Consider the following 16,979-nt stretch of genomic DNA (forward strand, 5'->3'; position numbering starts at 1 on the left):
TACTGCGGTCTGATTTCTGAATGTGTTAAACTAATGTTGATAATATAACACTGTTAAAATCTTGTTACATCTGAATTGAATTTATAATTTCAATTTTTAACTAATTACCTGTTGACACAGAAAATGAGAATCATAGTGCTGGTATATATTTCAGTGCCTAACAATACCATCAGTCATGTTTCGAAAATACTATATATCTGCAATAAAATTGTTACCTTCTGCATCTACTAGTAATTAGTTTTAAATTTAAAATTCAAGACACAGTCACGGGTGCCTTATTTAATACCTTTTGTTGTTTATTTAATTATTTATTATATTATGTCTATTATACCTTTGGCTCAACGTATTTGGTTCTACTTTTACTTCAACTTATTTCTCCGTTCAACCATATTTCTCATCACTTTGATCGTACAAAACTGAATAATTCTGTGTCTCTTCAATAAGTTTTTTACTCTCTATATTAAGGCTGTTCGGTAAACCTTTTTATTTTTATTTAAATTGAATAATCTTTTTCAATATAATTGTTAAGATCATTATAAGAGTGAGAAAAAGTGGCAACTGAAATTTTTGAGTGGTCTAATGAGCGAGTTATGGGTTGTTGAAGTGCTAAACTCTGTTTTCTCTCCAGATCATAAACGGTTTTAAATTTCCCTTGGAGTTTTTTTATACATTCAGTATATCATTGGCTTTGTTCTAATATGCGTTTTTTCGCGATTAATGCCAAAATAAACAAGTTATCGAATTTGCAAAAAATGTTACTTTTTTATTTATGAACGAAATGGGGAATAAAATGTTTTAGTTTGGAAAGAATAATTTTTTTAAATTTCAAGAGAAGTTCTAATAATATAGTCGAAACCGTTTATGATCTGGAAAGAAACGGAATCTGGAAAGTTAGCACTTCGACAACCCATAATTCGCTTATTAGACCACTCAAAAATTTCAGTTGCCACTTTTTCTCATTCTTATAATGATCTTAACAATTATATTGAAAAAGATTATCCAATTTGAAATAAAAAGTGTACCGAAGAGCCTTAAACGAGGCCGCACCTTCACCGTCAAAAAGTAATCTGAACTAGTCGGTGACGGCGCGGGCAACAAACACGGCGACGGTGCTGGCGTGGTGCGGTAGTATGTGTCCCTGTAAAAAGTAACTGACCTGTAACTTGACCGTAAAAAGTTTGAAAAATTTGAAACTGATTGATCAATTCTTTCTAAAGTTATTGCAGAGCATACAAACAGACGGACGACTTTGGCCCTCAGTAAGTCAAAAGTGAGAACTCGCTAACGCTCGTTCAATAAAAACCAACAATAATAATTTAACATTATATTTATTTTTAATGTATTATTATCAATTATACATGAGCAAAAAACATTACGGTACATCAACATTAATACCAGTAGGCCTATCACATAAATACAGAACATGGATATTAATGAGTCATACACAGTCGATAAGAACTTCTATTGCTTATTAAGGATATTGGGGTGGCTTATTGGAGTAGGTGATAACGCGCTTAAAGGCAGAGGTGACGAACGATGCAGTCTGTGGTGCTTTGATCAATCGAGAAACTGTAACAGAAAAAAATAAGTGGAAACAACAGAAAGATAATTATGTAAGAAGAAATAAATAATCTATATATATATATATATATATATATATATATATATATAATATATATATATATATAATGACTATGTGTTAATTTGTTTGTTCCCTATAGACTTAAAAACTACTTGACAGAACGGCATGAAACTTTAGGAATATGTTGTGTGATGAATATTGGGGATGGTTTCTGAATAGAAATTTTGATAGGGGGACTAATAACAATTATTTATTAATCCATTCTACAGACCTATGTTTCCAAAATTGTCGGCCCAGCGGCTACCGATGAACGGGAAGATGATCATGATTGAAGATAATGTTGTGATAATATGATTTAGCATCTAAAGTTAACAGCTGTAATAGACTTATAAATTGTATACTGGTATTAATACGGTGGTTTGGAGTTGAAGACCATTTCTTCAATTATTTTGTGGATTCAATCTGTAATAAAAAAGTATGATTAATATAATCCCAGCATTCAATATTTTAAAATATATATATTATTATCCTATTATTTGCTGCCAGCAGTAGGAACATGCTCAAATGCAAATGATAGGCTGTCAATGTATGATTTTCTTCACATTTCACGATTCAAGTTTACATTTTTGAGCTAGAAAAACATCAATTTCTCTATATATCTCTTTTAGAATGCTCTTAAAAACACATTAAATATCAATATTAAATTGCGAACATAAAATATTAAATTATTTTGATGTTGCATACAAAATATTTTATGAGTTGATAAGCATAATAGCTAGACATGTTAAAATTGTTATAGTTAATCTATCAAAGATAAAATTATGGTAGTTTTAGTATTATCTAAGTGAAAATTGGTACAAAATTATAATAAATAAACGTAGGCTCAAGTAGACGAAGTACACCTAATATGAATGTGATGTTTTTGAACCTGCTTTGTGCTTAGGCAATAAGTTAGTTTATGCTAGTCGGTATTCATAAATATATTCAGTGGAGTCACTTGAGCAAGACGTCAACAGTTTAGTGGGAGTTGCAGGTGCATGTTTGATAAGAATGATAACTTAAGGTTGTGCATCACGCTTTTCAAAACTTTTTATGGTAACATTTTTCAAAGAAGGCTATTCCGATTTGGATACCATCGGTCTCACTAAATGAAGCACATCACAAGGAAAAACTCAATTCATAATTTTTACTTTTTGCGATATATAGTTTAAATCTTGGGTGAGATCCGATCCATTGCTGAATAGGGAGCAAATAAATTCATGAACTTTGAGGATTCATTATTCAAGATAGTTGCTCATTGTAGACCACTATTTCAACCTTTGTGGCCTCATTTTGACTCTGCCTGCAATGTTTATCCTGGAATCAGCCTTAATGGTGGAATGGAAACCCAAATGTTCACAATAAATGAAGAAACTCATCACTATAAAAAGATCTACAAGCAAAATTGATCCATGTAGTGGAAGTGACTTCAACCTTGGCCAGGAATAGGCCTGAATTATTGAGCAAAAGAATATTGAACAAGGTTGCAGCTACTGTACGAAGCATAGAAAGAGGACAAGTTGAAGAAGACCCTGAAAAGTTAGCGGGTAGACAGACCCACACCATGACCACCACTCTGTCGACGAGGCTCATTCTGCACAGTGAGGCTTAGACGCTTCACACGCATTCGGTTCGGTTCGTTACCGAAAACGAATGAGGCTTTCATACATGTCAGGTTTTAATTCGTATTGTTCTAATTAGGTATTTTCTTCTCAAAAACAGCTGTGTTTGGATTTTCACAGGTCATGCTGGTATATTTAAATATAACAGCTGGTGTTAAAATTGTAAGATGTTATTTCTTGAACAACAAAAATTTAGGGCCGGTTTCCGAGCTCGGGATTTAGCCAAGTTCTAGACTTTGACTGGCTTTAAACTCTGGAGTCAGATTCAAAATCAGATGTAGTCAATTGGTTTTCCGAGTCAGAGCGTTAACGTAGTCGAGGACTCAAATAGACCCCTGGAGTTTAGACATCACGTTAGACCCTGGAGTTTATAATTTCGTTTTCTTAGTGAAGGGCTTATAAGTCCAGGACTTGAATTAGATTCTCGCCTCTTTCCAAGTCAAGGATTTATCAAAAATCGTCCAGGACTTAAAACAGCGTGATTTTAAACCCTCGACTGGGGTAGGGTTTAAATTCAAGTTCCAGACTTAGGGCCGGTTTCCGAGCTCGGGATCTATAAGTTCTGGACTTACAGAGTCTAGGACTAAAATAAGCTCTCGGGTCTAAATTGACTTTCTGAGTCACGATTTTATCTTCTAAACTCAGGAGTCTATCAAGTTCTCGACTTATTTGAGTCCAGGACTTTAACGCAGTAAACATGAGGGAAATTCACAATATTTTGCTGTTGTATTGTTGGCATTATAGCAAAACGGAAACAGCTGATTGCAGCGGGACAATTCAAATGAGCATGCTCTCCAAACTATTTTGTAAAAATACGTTTCGATTTCTTTGTAGGCCTATTCAAAGCAAAACCTTTGAAAGGTGAATGAATAAACATTTCATTTTACGTTATGCTATTATTGATCATTGATCCTAACCTGTGATTATGAATACAAATTTAATTAGGCTACTGAGTTTGAAAACGTATTTGTTTTGAAAAAAAAACTATATTCCATGACAATTATTTGGCTTTTTATCTTCTCCAAAACAATAACTGAATTGTGTTTGCTCAGTTAAGTCTAGAACTTGAATTTAAACCCTACCCCAGTCGAGGGTTTAAAATCACGCTGTTTTAAGTCCTGGACTTAAAAGCCCTTCACTCAGAAAGCGAAATTACAAACTCCAGGGTCTAACGTGATCTCTAAACTACACAGCCTATTTAAGTCCTCGACTACGTCAACGCTCTGACTCGGAAAGCCAATTTTCTCCAGAGTTAAAAGCCAGTTAAAGTCTAGAACTTAGCTAAATCCCGAGCTCGGAAACCGACCCTAAAAGTTAATTAAAAATTGTGAATTATTTGAATAGTTTCTTTTTGATTATGTTAATTTTGGATGTTTAGAGAGATAATTTTTTTAAATTGAAAATTTGTTCCTTGTTTTGACACATGGTATTATATAAACTTCATCTCTTCTCTCCATTGATGAAATCATATAATATTCGTGGAAAAAAAATTCTCCCTGAGTTTTAATTTATATCTTTCAAACTATTCATTGAGAAAAAAATGTTCCTGTGAACTAACAGAATTGAATTGACCATATGATTTTGACTTGGGAAATTTTGAAACAGATAATCACGATATCAGGTTAAAATAAAAACAAAAAAGGCCAGCGTGTGTAGAAGACTTTGTTTTTTCCTGTTTTCCTAGCAACAAATTCGAATATGATAAAACCTATTCGTGTCGAGGGGGCGTTCGGTGCTATGCGGTTGCTATTCGGTACCGAATTCAAACCGAATCATCGTTTCACACTTATAGGAATTCGCCAAAAACGAAACGAACCGAACCGAAAGTGTGTGAAAGTAGCCTCTCGCTAGCAACGAATTGAAACCTGATGGAATTTATTAGAGTCAAGTGTCAAATAGGCGTTTGGTTCTATGCGGTTTCTATTCGGTACCGAATTCAAACCGAATTACCGTTTCACACTTATCAGAATTTGCCGAAAACGAAACGAACCGAATGAGTGTGAAACTAGCCTGACGACCACAATGCAGCAGCGTTTCCAGAGGGATGAAAACAAGTATAAAGTGATCAAGAAAGTATTGCCTGTCTCATTACATATTTGATTTCTCAGAATATCAATTCTAAGTAAATTATCGATTTTTTAAAATTACCATATTCAAGTTGTTTTTGATAGTATCCAAATCGAAACAGTACAAAAATGTCACCTGTAAAATGTTTTCCAAGTGGGTGTCGCACAATATTTATAAATAAGGTAAAACTTTTTGGCTTGGACACACACACAGCGATCTGCGGACAGGAATCAGAGAGGTCTTAGCAGGTTATAGACATGAATATCTAAAATATAGATGAAGGCCACTCTGACCGCTTCCCGCAGATTGTTCTCTGTGTGTCCCAGCCCATACTAATTTGGAGCAAAAGCAAAAATACCATTTCATGGTGAATTGTTTACTTACTTGGTCAAAAATAATTATTGCAACTACCGTATCAGTTACTGAATCACATCTTGAACGTTCCATTAGGATGCAGTTGATCAGTTTGGCACTGTAAAATATAAATAATAAGTTCAAGTTAATTTATAAGGAAAACTTTTGTATAATATTAAATTTAACATTAGCATGAAAAAAGTTGGCGATCAAATGAAAACTACTCATTCAAAGAGGGTAAATAAATACAGTGATACTTAAGTACAGCTGATTTTACGAGTCACACTGGCAAACAAGGAATCTTCCTTCTGCAGGTACTTTTGCCTCACCTACTGTACTCATGCATGTGAGCATGAATTTAATCTTAATTTATCAATATTATTATCATAAATAAGGATATCATTTTGATATAATTTCTAATTAAATAGATTAACATTTCCTTAATTTTTATGTTTGTATCTTGTTTTTGGCAAATAAATTCATTCATTCAAGTAGGCTTATAGTTAGGTCAATGCTATAATGCCAGTAGAAAAGATAGGATAACGGCGTTGCCGATTTCCTGTATTGCCACTGGCTCCTATAATAGTGAATAGCTGATTCGGAATAACATATCTGATGTAACCCAATATTAAATGTGCATTCTATTTAATAATAATGATAAATAATATTTTATTCGTCAAGAAAATATATTATTCAATTAGTAATTCATAAATTTTCATGATTTAAATTAAATCTTTTTGTAAGGTCTAATTAATTATATTTTTACATTGTAAAAAAACAATCATGTGAAGCAACATGAGGATACCGGTAGCGCTAAACTTATTTCAATTTCCAAAGCAATTTGATTTGTCTAATGATAGACAAGAATAGCAACACCAATGTTAATCAAATGCTGCCATTAGGTGGACCTCATAGTACCAGAGTTTTTATTTATCTCTTTCCTGTATAGGGCTACTTGTAATATAAATATAAAGAAAATAATTAAAAATCTCAGTACCCTTTTTTTAAAAATATTTTATCACATTTAGTGATAAATTTTTTTTATTATTTTTTAATTATTTTCTTTATATCAGAGTTTTTATATTTATATTGAGTTACCATAAAGCAAAAATGCCATAGGAATATTAGCGGCTTGAGTTAACAGTGAAATTTACAACATAAGAGCCCTATACTAAACCATTAAATTAAACACCATGAGATGTTTTTTATGCTATTGTTTCTCTATGATGTTACAAATTACAGTAGTCTGAGTACCGTATATAAATTATCTTCAAACAACCAATCCAATCAGCTCTAGGGCTGCAGTGAGTCTGGTTGAATTTCATTCAGTTTATAATTTGGTTAATGGAAAACTTTTTATAAAATACTGAAAAACTTTATTTTATAAAACAATCCACATTTGGCTAAACCACTCTAAGCTTAATCTTAAATCATTTCTCTAAATGGATTTTCTAACAAGTAGCCTGACTGCAGTAGGCCTACATGTAAATCACCTATGTTAGCAAATCCTTTTTTATTTAATTTATTGAATAAATGATGCAGTAACCTAACTACAGTATTTAAAAGAAGATGAAATTTATAAATATCTCACAATAGGGAATAAGGTCTAAATATATTTAGCCTATTCAGTACCCCTACTTCTAAAATTATTCAAGTATTCTAATGATAGAACAAAGAAATTAATAAAAGTTGCTAGCCTATTATTAATAAATTAAATGCTATTTTAAAATAATATTTTCAACTTTAGTAACTTAGTCCACATTAAACTTACGGTACCTCAGGATGAGAAGCAAAAAGTATATTTTTGTATTATCCCAATCCTAATTATAATTACATTTGAATACATTACATAAAAAAAGATTAGCCTGTAAAACAATACTCTATATTAAGAAGCTGTTTCTGTTGCAAAATGCAAATGTATGTAGTCTATGTACGTTACACCTACCTTAAATATTATTATGCATAACATAACCTATAAACTTAATGCTATTATATTGGAAACATATTAAATTTTCTAAAAAATAATAGATATGTAAGTATTATTATTTTATTATAAAATATTAAATTACTTCTACTTATTTTTTGATACAATCGCAAATCATATGAATAGTCTATAATTGAAAAAGAACGACAAACCAGGTCTAAAAGTATTCTATTCCCAAATTTTGATAATGAAAAACAAGTCCAAAAAGATCAGCCAAGTTGTTCTTACTGTTTAAAGTTTGAGTTTAATATTTCCGTCCAAAATTAATATATAATGAGCTATGAATTACCCTAAGTGGGCTAATTAGTCCATATCATTCTAGAAAATAAGTCAGACTTGAACCATTTCTCAATGACAAACACATTACCAGTATTCCCACTTTGGCACCGATATTTTGAGTTCCAGATATTTCCAATTCCGCCATCTGACAAACAAGTAATTTGAGTTCCAGATACTCCCAATTCCGCCTAGCAACATATTTCGAGTTCCGGATATTTCCAATTCCGCTGTCTGACAAATATTCGGAGTTCCACCCAGCAACAGTTTTCAAGCATAGACATTATTAACATTGATATTTTGAGTTCCAGATATTTCCAATTCCGCCATCTGACAAACAAATAATTTGAGTTGCAGATACTCCCAATTCCGCCTAGCAACATATTTCGAGTTCCGGATATTTCCAATTCCGCTGTCTGACAAATATTCGGAGTTCCACCCAGCAACAGTTTTCAAGCATAGGACATTTAACATTGATATTTTGAGTTCCAGATATTTCCAATTCCGCGGCCCCAGTATTGATGGTAGGTTCGGATCACTTTGATGATCCGGATCAATTGATCTCGTTCACTGCCACGAGTCAATCAGAAGACCAAGATTGGAACTTCCCAAGGTCACGTGACATGTTTAGTATTGGGGTCATGTTTGATTACAAGTTTCCATTCTGTATCTATTCTGTGCCTGAGTCGCGTATGATTGTGTGAGATGTGAGTTGAGCCTTAGAAATAGCTAGGTACCTTGTCTTGCAAAGGAAGATGCTTCATCCGCAGTCAAAGTGGATTTATATTTTTAGCCATCTTGAAATTGAGCCCAACTCGGTCGCGGTCGCGTCGGAATTTTTCACACAAAGGAAAACTTACCTCAACACTGTCATGGTGGACGACGGCAAGATGCGTTTTCCTTTGAGCGTAGACTTCCGTAGTTGACAACGACAAACACTAATATTGGTGTCTGAAGACATTCATATTAACCAAATTTCAAGTGTGCTAAAACAACTGATCCAATACTTTTTTATTTGTATCCATTATCCAAGAATCAAAAGATTTCGAATAATATCAACATATTGCCATTTAACCCTCTGATAGGCGCGCCATCAAAAGTAACACATTAGAGCGCGCGGGCTACATATGTAGCCCATTTTGTTTTAAATGTACGGTATAAAATAGTTGACTAGGTTTCTTTTCAAGTAACAATCGTGAGTATGGTCTTGTATCACATTTATTATCACGATTGGAAAATAATAAGAGCAATAAATTGTACAGTTGTTTCAGCTTGGAAAAAATATTTCAATTTATCGTGATTATGACTGAATAAAAATGGCTCATCTTTATCGGCTTTAAACTCAAAATTTTTTCAAGACACAATGATAATTCCATGTTACATTCTGCTCAATATATATTAATTAGAAATAAAATTTAATGAAAAAAGATAATATTTTACAAATTTGGATGTACAAATTAAGAAAATTTGTAAAATATACAGTTGTTTTTGGCAAAATACAACTTTGAGAAAATAATACAGAAAATTTACAATAGGAAGAAAGGAAAATATATCACCTGCTCATTTTACTTTCATTCATAGCTTACTCATAACTAAGTAACACATTTTCACCCCAGTTCCATTCGAGTTGTCCCAGATATTCATTGTTTTTTCCCACTACCACCTATCACACCTGAGAGCAGTAATATGCCAGAAGATGCTCGAATTTCAGTATCATGTGTGAGTCTTGCATCTTTTTCTCGTGATATTCTTCTTTTATGTGATTTATATAGATATTTGTACCAGAAACTATCAGTCCAATAATAGTGTTGTCAAAAAAAAAAGATTAAAATATTCAATATCAGTAGCAGCATTTTTTGCTTCACCTTTAGATCCAGGTAAATGTAGAACAATATTTCTACTTGTGCAAATATTTGGCCGAAAAGGAACACTTTCTTTTCACTCAATGAAATTCATCAATTTGTCATTGGAAAATTATAAATCCTACAACGGCTCTATCACCACTATCCTCCTCATCCAGATTCATTGGATCATCAACTTGTCCCTGACTAGAATTGAAATTCTCATCTGAATTTTATGTATCAGAAGGGTAAATTACTTCCTTAACATGATTTATTTCACCATCATTACTATCACTCGAAATTATATCTTCTTTATGAGTGAAATAATCACGTAATAGTTCATTATAGATTCCACTCTCATCCAACAACTGTTCTCTACGGTTCATTGCAAAAACGGGCGCGCGGGCTACAGGTGTAGCACAAGCATCTTTCAGGGAAATTTACTAGCACACATGCACTCTTAGAATGTTGACAACGACCAACTGCCTGAGTAGTAGGGGTTATAAGAGGCAGCTACTGAACTGCTCATCCTGCCAGATACACCCATAGCATGGTTACAACAGAAACAAAAGTACTGGGCTACACCTGCAGCCCGCGCGCCTATCGGAGGGTTAAAAGTATAAACTTGACCACCCCCATTAAAACATAATTCAACATTATCTTTTTATTTGGACAAATTGGACTCTACTCAATCTGATATCCTACCCTTTCATGGAAGATGGTGGCATTTAGGGACAAACGAAAATGTATCTGGCCCTGCATGCCATTTACCTATAATGAGGTCCACATTATAATGGCAGTGTTGTCTATCATTCAAAAAAGTGGGTAGTGCTATCTCTTTATCGCTGTGCTCTGTTGCCAGATCGTCTTTTAACAAGGTAGAATTGATAAATAATTAACAAAATATTTCATTTCAATTATGAAAATTCATTATGGAATAAAATTATTGAAAATGGTGTCTTATGTCACATGGACGGGAAGCGACCTTTTGCAGGTGAGAATGATGTTTCTAGTGGAGGCATTAGACAAGACTAGAATTTCATTAGAGATCTGCAAAAGACATTCACGTCCAAGTAATGTACACTATTTTTTCATAATAATCTAAAGAATAATTAATAAACAGAAAACATTACCAGCTTGTGCTGAAGTTACTGCATTGTATAAACATAACCTAGTTTACAAATTCTGAATCAGGAATTTTGTGGGAGTTGACAAAACTTCCACCTGGAGCACTGAAGGTGATTTTTCTTGTAGCAGTTTGCTGTTCCTATTTTGGAAATGGGAAACAACCTTGACTGTATGTTTTTGGTTTCTCACATATAACACGAGAACTATGTATCTTTTGGACATAACTGTTATGTACAAAATTAAAGCTCACATAATTTCCTACAATATTTATCCTACAACTTTCTCTATATCTTCTCTAGTTTTCGAGATATCCGCTTTTAAAGGTGTGAAATTTTTGAAAAAACATGTTTGCCTCCAATTTTTTCTATTTTCGCTCTTATAACTTTTTAAAAATCGATGGGAAAAATCCATGCTAATTATGAGATAATAGAGCATTAAAGTCTCTTCAATTTGATGTATAATTTCACAGTTTTATGCATTTGGTACCTTTGAAACACCCCCACTATCTTAGCATAAGGGGTAGGGATTGGGACTTTTGATATGTTTACCTCCTTACTACCCTAAACAGAACTGCAGGGTCAAATATTGTCTTCCAAACTTTTTCCTCTATAACCCTTCTTTGACTGGACTATTTTGGACATGTCAAGATTGTAGAAGCATAAATGGCATGATTTTAATACACTGTTTTTGAAGAATTTATTAGTGGCAATAACATTACTTCAACATTTCTCATTTTCCTGCAACTTTCCTAAAATCATGTTGCTGACATAGAATTTCTGTAGATGACAAATGTCACTATTACAATGTTACAATAAATTTTAGAAACTTGTGTACAGTAATGTGATTGAGATTTTTAAAGCAGCTTTTTCAGATAATATATGTAAATATCTGTAAAAATATATGTAAATTTGTATATTTGTATAAATATATGTAAATATCTGCAACACAGTATTTTTGTCATTGAAAAATGGCACAAGGAATTTTAATGGAGTTTTCTTATGTCAACAACATTCTGATAATATTATTCTGTCACTGATTTTTGTCAACAACACCCAGTGTAAATGCAGCTACAAAAATGCAGCAACCAAAACAAAACATTAATTTTGAAAAATCATGTTTACAAAGAAATTTAATTTTAAATTATGTGCAAATAATGATAAGATTAAACTCAAGAGCAGCTGTTAACATTATATACTGCAAATGAAATAAGGTTAAAAAAAGAACTAAGCCCACATTTTTTGTATTCAAAACTGAAATTACTTAAATGAAAAAGGAATCATAAAATGTAGAGTGAAAAATCAACTTCATCGAGATTAAAGAATTTATATAAACATTTATATATAGGCTACAAAGAGAAAACTCACATGAAAAATTAGAAAATCTGTACAATAAACGATATAAAACTCTGAACATGAAATATAATATGAATTTACAGGAATGAATGTAATAGGAATGTTGAATAGGAATGTAAAAGTAAAAAATTGAACAGAAATCGAATTTGATAAATTAATAATAAAAATGGAATCATTTGCAAAGCTTTGAAATATAATGTTATTTAGATCACAATGGAAGAAGATCAATTATTAAATTTAGAAGCATCATAAAAAGGGAGAAAAATAAATTTATGATAAATTTAAAATAAAAATGATACACCCATCTATTCCAGTATTATTCAGAGGACAAACCAAAATTCACAAAATATGAATAAGTTTACCTATAAGTAAATGACCTATACTACCTATGTAGTATTACAACCTATGTAGTAAATTAACTGCTTATAAAGTATGCAAGTACTGAAATAAAATTTTCAGTCAATATATAAATTCAATAATAAATTCTTATAAATCAATTTAAGTGAAAAATAACAGTTACAACAATACTAGACAATGCCATTTTCTTATCATTTGATGTAATTATTATGTTATGTTATTATGTATACTGATATTCCAAAGTAGAAACTATCAATATTTTACATAAAAATACAAATAATACTAATATGAACACAAATTAAATAGATGATTCAATCAACTTGACTCAAGGATTCATAAACCAGAATTAATCAATTTCTGGCCTGTTGTATTTACATAAAAATTAAAAATCAATAAAGTAACCTTTATGTTAATAATACTTCTATTATTTATGACATGTATATATTATCATCATTAAACTGAAAAATAATAAAACGTCATATGTCGTAAATAATAAAAACATTTAAAAAAGAGTATTTTGATTAATTATTTTCGTATCAAAATTATTCTACATTTGATGGGAAATTGTTCTAACCAAAATCTCTGCTCTTTTAGGCTGAAGATAGAATTTTTCAAACAAATCATTTCAAATTTGGTGAGATTCATGAAATTTCAAAGATAAATTCCTCATGGTATTGTTGAATGTTGATTGAATAACTTGAAGATTAATTTTCTTAAAATTCCAATTTTAGAAAATTATTCCATTCTCAGAAAATTACTTAAATTTTCAATAACTTGATAGTATCCAAATCGAAATACTCTAGAAGTACCACCAGTACAATGTTTTTTATTAGCCTGTTGATAATCAAAGAAGAATATTATTTCATATCTATTAAAACTCAAAATCTCAACATGGAAGTATAAAAAAATGTCATGTCTGCAGAGGCAGGCATTCCAACTTTTAACCAAATTATAAAATTGTAAAATAAGGGGGGTTCAAATTCATGGGCTGATTGTTAAACATGTGATGATTTTGAATAGGTTGTTTTTATTTTCATATTAAGTTACCAAAATTAATTGTATTTTTTAATGTTTCTTTGATAATTTTATTCTAAAAAGTGTTTTTTCAAAAGGTGGAAAAAGAGATAAAATATTAAAATTTTTACAGTAGGTAGGCCTAATATTGGGATGGAAGTATACATAAAAATAAAAATCAAAGTAGACTATCCTATTTTCAACTTATTTCATCTCTCACAAAATGTTTCGACTTTTAAAACTCATTTCATTTTTACACAATGTCATTTTTAAGTGAGTGAACAGAATAGATATAATACTACTTAATATAACAGTAATAATATAGATAAATCATTAGTTATTCTATAAAGTTATATTCATAATTAGCATAATCCACTTCACTCATGATATTTGTCCAAAACAACTATTTACAACTAAATTCTTGTGTTTAACGAAATTTTTACTCAAACTTCAAGACACAAGTCTTTAAACCCATTACAAAACAAAACCAGCTTTTGAATAATAATATTAGCTTTTAAAAACTAGATATAAAAATCAACCATTAAGTTTTTTTCTTAAATAAAATAAAGTTGAAAAGGAGTAGCCCTACTTTGTTTGATCATGGATGGGCGCCTCTAGTCTTATTCAAGTTTTGCTATGTTTAATAGAGTCTGCATAGTTACCATTATTGTTTTGAGAGAGCTGGCCTACATATTCATCGTTAGGATATAGCTCTGCATCAGGCATAAATTTACGTTTTTCACCAATAGAAGGCATATGATTCGAATTGATGGGTGGTGGAATGGTGACGTTAGTTGCTTGTGACTGTGGCGAAAATATACCTGGAGCACCACAATAAGGGAAGAGAGGCTGTGGTTGATAAAAGGGTAGGATGCCTGGAAGTGGAGGAGGTGTAGGGGGAGCCCAAGGAGGAGGAAAGCATAATAGGGGAGGCATGTTGAAACGCTGATCTAGGTTTTGAGAGGGATGCATAACTGGAACTGATGATAGAGGGATTGAGAATGGAGGTGGATTATGGTGCAAACTTCCAGACAGCGATCCTGCCCTACAAAATATTTCATCTGGTGGTGGTGTCAGCAAATTTACAGGCACCATTGGACTCAGGCTTGCTCTCATTCTTGAATGACATGCTGCTAATGAGTTGCTGTTTTCAGCTCCTGTCTTCATACTATTTTGAGGAAATGGTAGTGGAGTTGGAGGCTGGGAGAATATGTTTTCATTCAAAGTTGTACATTGAGCTGAGGGAGGTGGATGCTGAGAGAATATGTTTTCATTCAAAGTTGTACATTGAGCTGAAGGAGGTGGATGCTGAGAGAATATGTTTTCATTCAAAGTTGTACATTGAGCTGAGGGAGGTGGATGCTGAGAGAATATTTTTTCATTCAAAGTTGTACATTGAGCTGTAGACTCTGCAATTCCAATATTGATTTTTGGAGTGGCACATTGCATTCCAGCTGATTTATTAGACAAGTGAATTTCTCTATCTACTAGGCCTATAGGTCTTGTTTGGAACAAATCCAATCCTTTAAATCTGTTTACATCACGTTTTAAAGTAGTTGATGTATTAGAAAAATAGAATACTTTACCATTTTTGGTATCTTGATCATTCAATCCGTTAATACTGTTTGCTGCTTCTTGTCCTGAACTCTGATTAGAAGACATCTCAATTATTCTTTTAGGAGCCCGATTTTGATCTATAAGAGGTTTAAGAAGATTTGTTGCAAAAACTTCACTTTCTTGGTACAGTGCATCTTTGTATACATTTTGAAACAATTGATTAGTCACATGAATTGATGGATTTGGTAATAATTGATCAGTCTTTACTTTTGATTCAGTTTTTCTCAATAGTTCATTGTAGAGGTTAATAGCATGAGCACCAGGTATGCAAAAGCTTATTCGAATTTTCTGATTTCTTAAATTATAACCATTCAGTGTTGAATGGGCAACCTCTGCATCTTCCGAGTTACTAAACTCCACCAAACCCCAACCTTCAGAAATTAAATTTTTCAAACCAATCTGACAATAAGAAGGACTGACAGCAGTCGAAAATATTTTTCTGAATTCGCTCAAATTTCGAAAGTTTTTAGGTAAACAGTCTACATAAAGGCACTTTGAGTGTAGAGATTCAAACTTCACAAGTTTAGAATCCAGCCAATCACAATCTAATGTAAAAGTGCCAAATATTTTATTTTCAAGCATTTGCTTTGCTTGAAGAGCACTTTCTTCAGTCACATACTCTACAAAACCATATCCTTTACTTTTACCAGTTTTTTCATCAATCATCAAAAAATGCCATTTAATGTCACCATAAGCACTGGTTAGTAATGTAAACTGTTTTTCTGATAAATCAAGTGGTAATCTGGCAACACATAAAACATGTTTACTTAAACTTGGTTCTACTGATATGTTTTGACCCCTTAGAAGAAAAACCCGTTTACAGTCCCAATCTTCCAAAATTTCAAAATGTTCAAAAATCACTATTGCCATACTGGAGGTTGATTCACCCTTAATAAGTTTAACATTTTTCACAGGAAAGTCTTGTAGCAGTTCTAGAATTTCACTTTCTGTCACATTTCTCGGCAGGTGATTGATCTGCAACTGCAGCCCCATGTGGAATTTACTCTTACAGTTGAAAACTTTTTTCTGAATTTCTAACTTTGAATCATCTCCCCAGATTCTTTCAGTAGGTGCAATTGCAGCAGTGATACGTCCATCAATATTGTGAACAATTTCATTTTCTATAACTGAAGCCGGCAAAGTGAACACAGTACCTTTAGAGTCAGCAGCCATTGAATCAACTTGAAAACGAGAACTAGGTATCCATAGATAATTTTAACTCTAATAGCACTTTCTCTAAACAACTCACGCTGGAACAACTCACGCATTACGCAAACAACAACACGCTGGATTTATTGGTTATAGGAGAAAGGAGCGTTTTCGTTTATGCGAAAACTTCCGACGTCGACTGGGTCGGGCTCAATTTCAAGATGGATGAAAATCCGCGGTCGACTGTGAAAAAAGCGTTTTTCTTTGCACGACAAGGTCGCTATTTCAAAAGTCAGAAATTCAGATTAAAGTTGAGTTATCTGCCATCATTATTGATTATGATTTATTACAAATACATAAAAAGAAACACAAATGCATGAAAAGTGTTGTTATACACTTTAATATTATGATATACTATATAATTATCAATAATGGATAATTATGGATCTTATCAAGCTCTCTCTAGTAAAAGAGAAAGAAGAGCATTATTAGCTAGAATATTTCATTTCACAGTTTGTCTAAGCAAAAATCTCCAATTGTGCTCCATTATTACAATTTTCTCAATACATTCTAATTATATTCACAATTCTGGTCATA

General features: G+C 32.2%; 1 protein-coding gene and 1 long non-coding RNA gene across 2 annotated transcripts; both read right to left on the reverse strand.

Annotated features, from left to right (window-relative positions):
- Nucleotides 1-1,734: 1,734 nt before the first annotated feature.
- Nucleotides 1,735-7,581, reverse strand: LOC120355551. The gene is made up of 3 exons (XR_005573568.1): nt 7,441-7,581; nt 5,695-5,782; nt 1,735-2,044 (listed from the first exon to the last, which is right to left on the reverse strand). It is a non-coding gene; the product is annotated as an uncharacterized LOC120355551 (long non-coding RNA).
- A 5,397-nt stretch (nt 7,582-12,978) lies between these two features.
- Nucleotides 12,979-16,488, reverse strand: LOC120355548. The gene is made up of 2 exons (XM_039444096.1): nt 14,957-16,488; nt 12,979-14,902 (listed from the first exon to the last, which is right to left on the reverse strand). The coding sequence occupies exons 1-2, from the start codon at nt 16,404-16,406 to the stop codon at nt 14,241-14,243; spliced, it is 2,112 nt and encodes a 703-aa protein (XP_039300030.1). The 5' UTR covers nt 16,407-16,488; the 3' UTR covers nt 12,979-14,240.
- Nucleotides 16,489-16,979: the final 491 nt, after the last annotated feature.

Source organism: Nilaparvata lugens, unplaced genomic scaffold (assembly GCF_014356525.2).
Source record: "Nilaparvata lugens isolate BPH unplaced genomic scaffold, ASM1435652v1 scaffold2781, whole genome shotgun sequence".
Lineage (NCBI taxonomy): Eukaryota > Metazoa > Arthropoda > Insecta > Hemiptera > Delphacidae > Nilaparvata > Nilaparvata lugens.

Coding starts and splice junctions, on each gene's coding strand:
- LOC120355548 (XM_039444096.1), bottom strand. CDS start 16,406: ATGGCTGCTGACTCTAAAGGTACTGTGTTCACTTTGCCGGCTTCAGTT. Junction 14,903..14,956: donor TCCACCTCCCTCAGCTCAAT/GTACAACTTTGA, acceptor CTTCAGCTCAAT/GTACAACTTTGAATGAAAAC.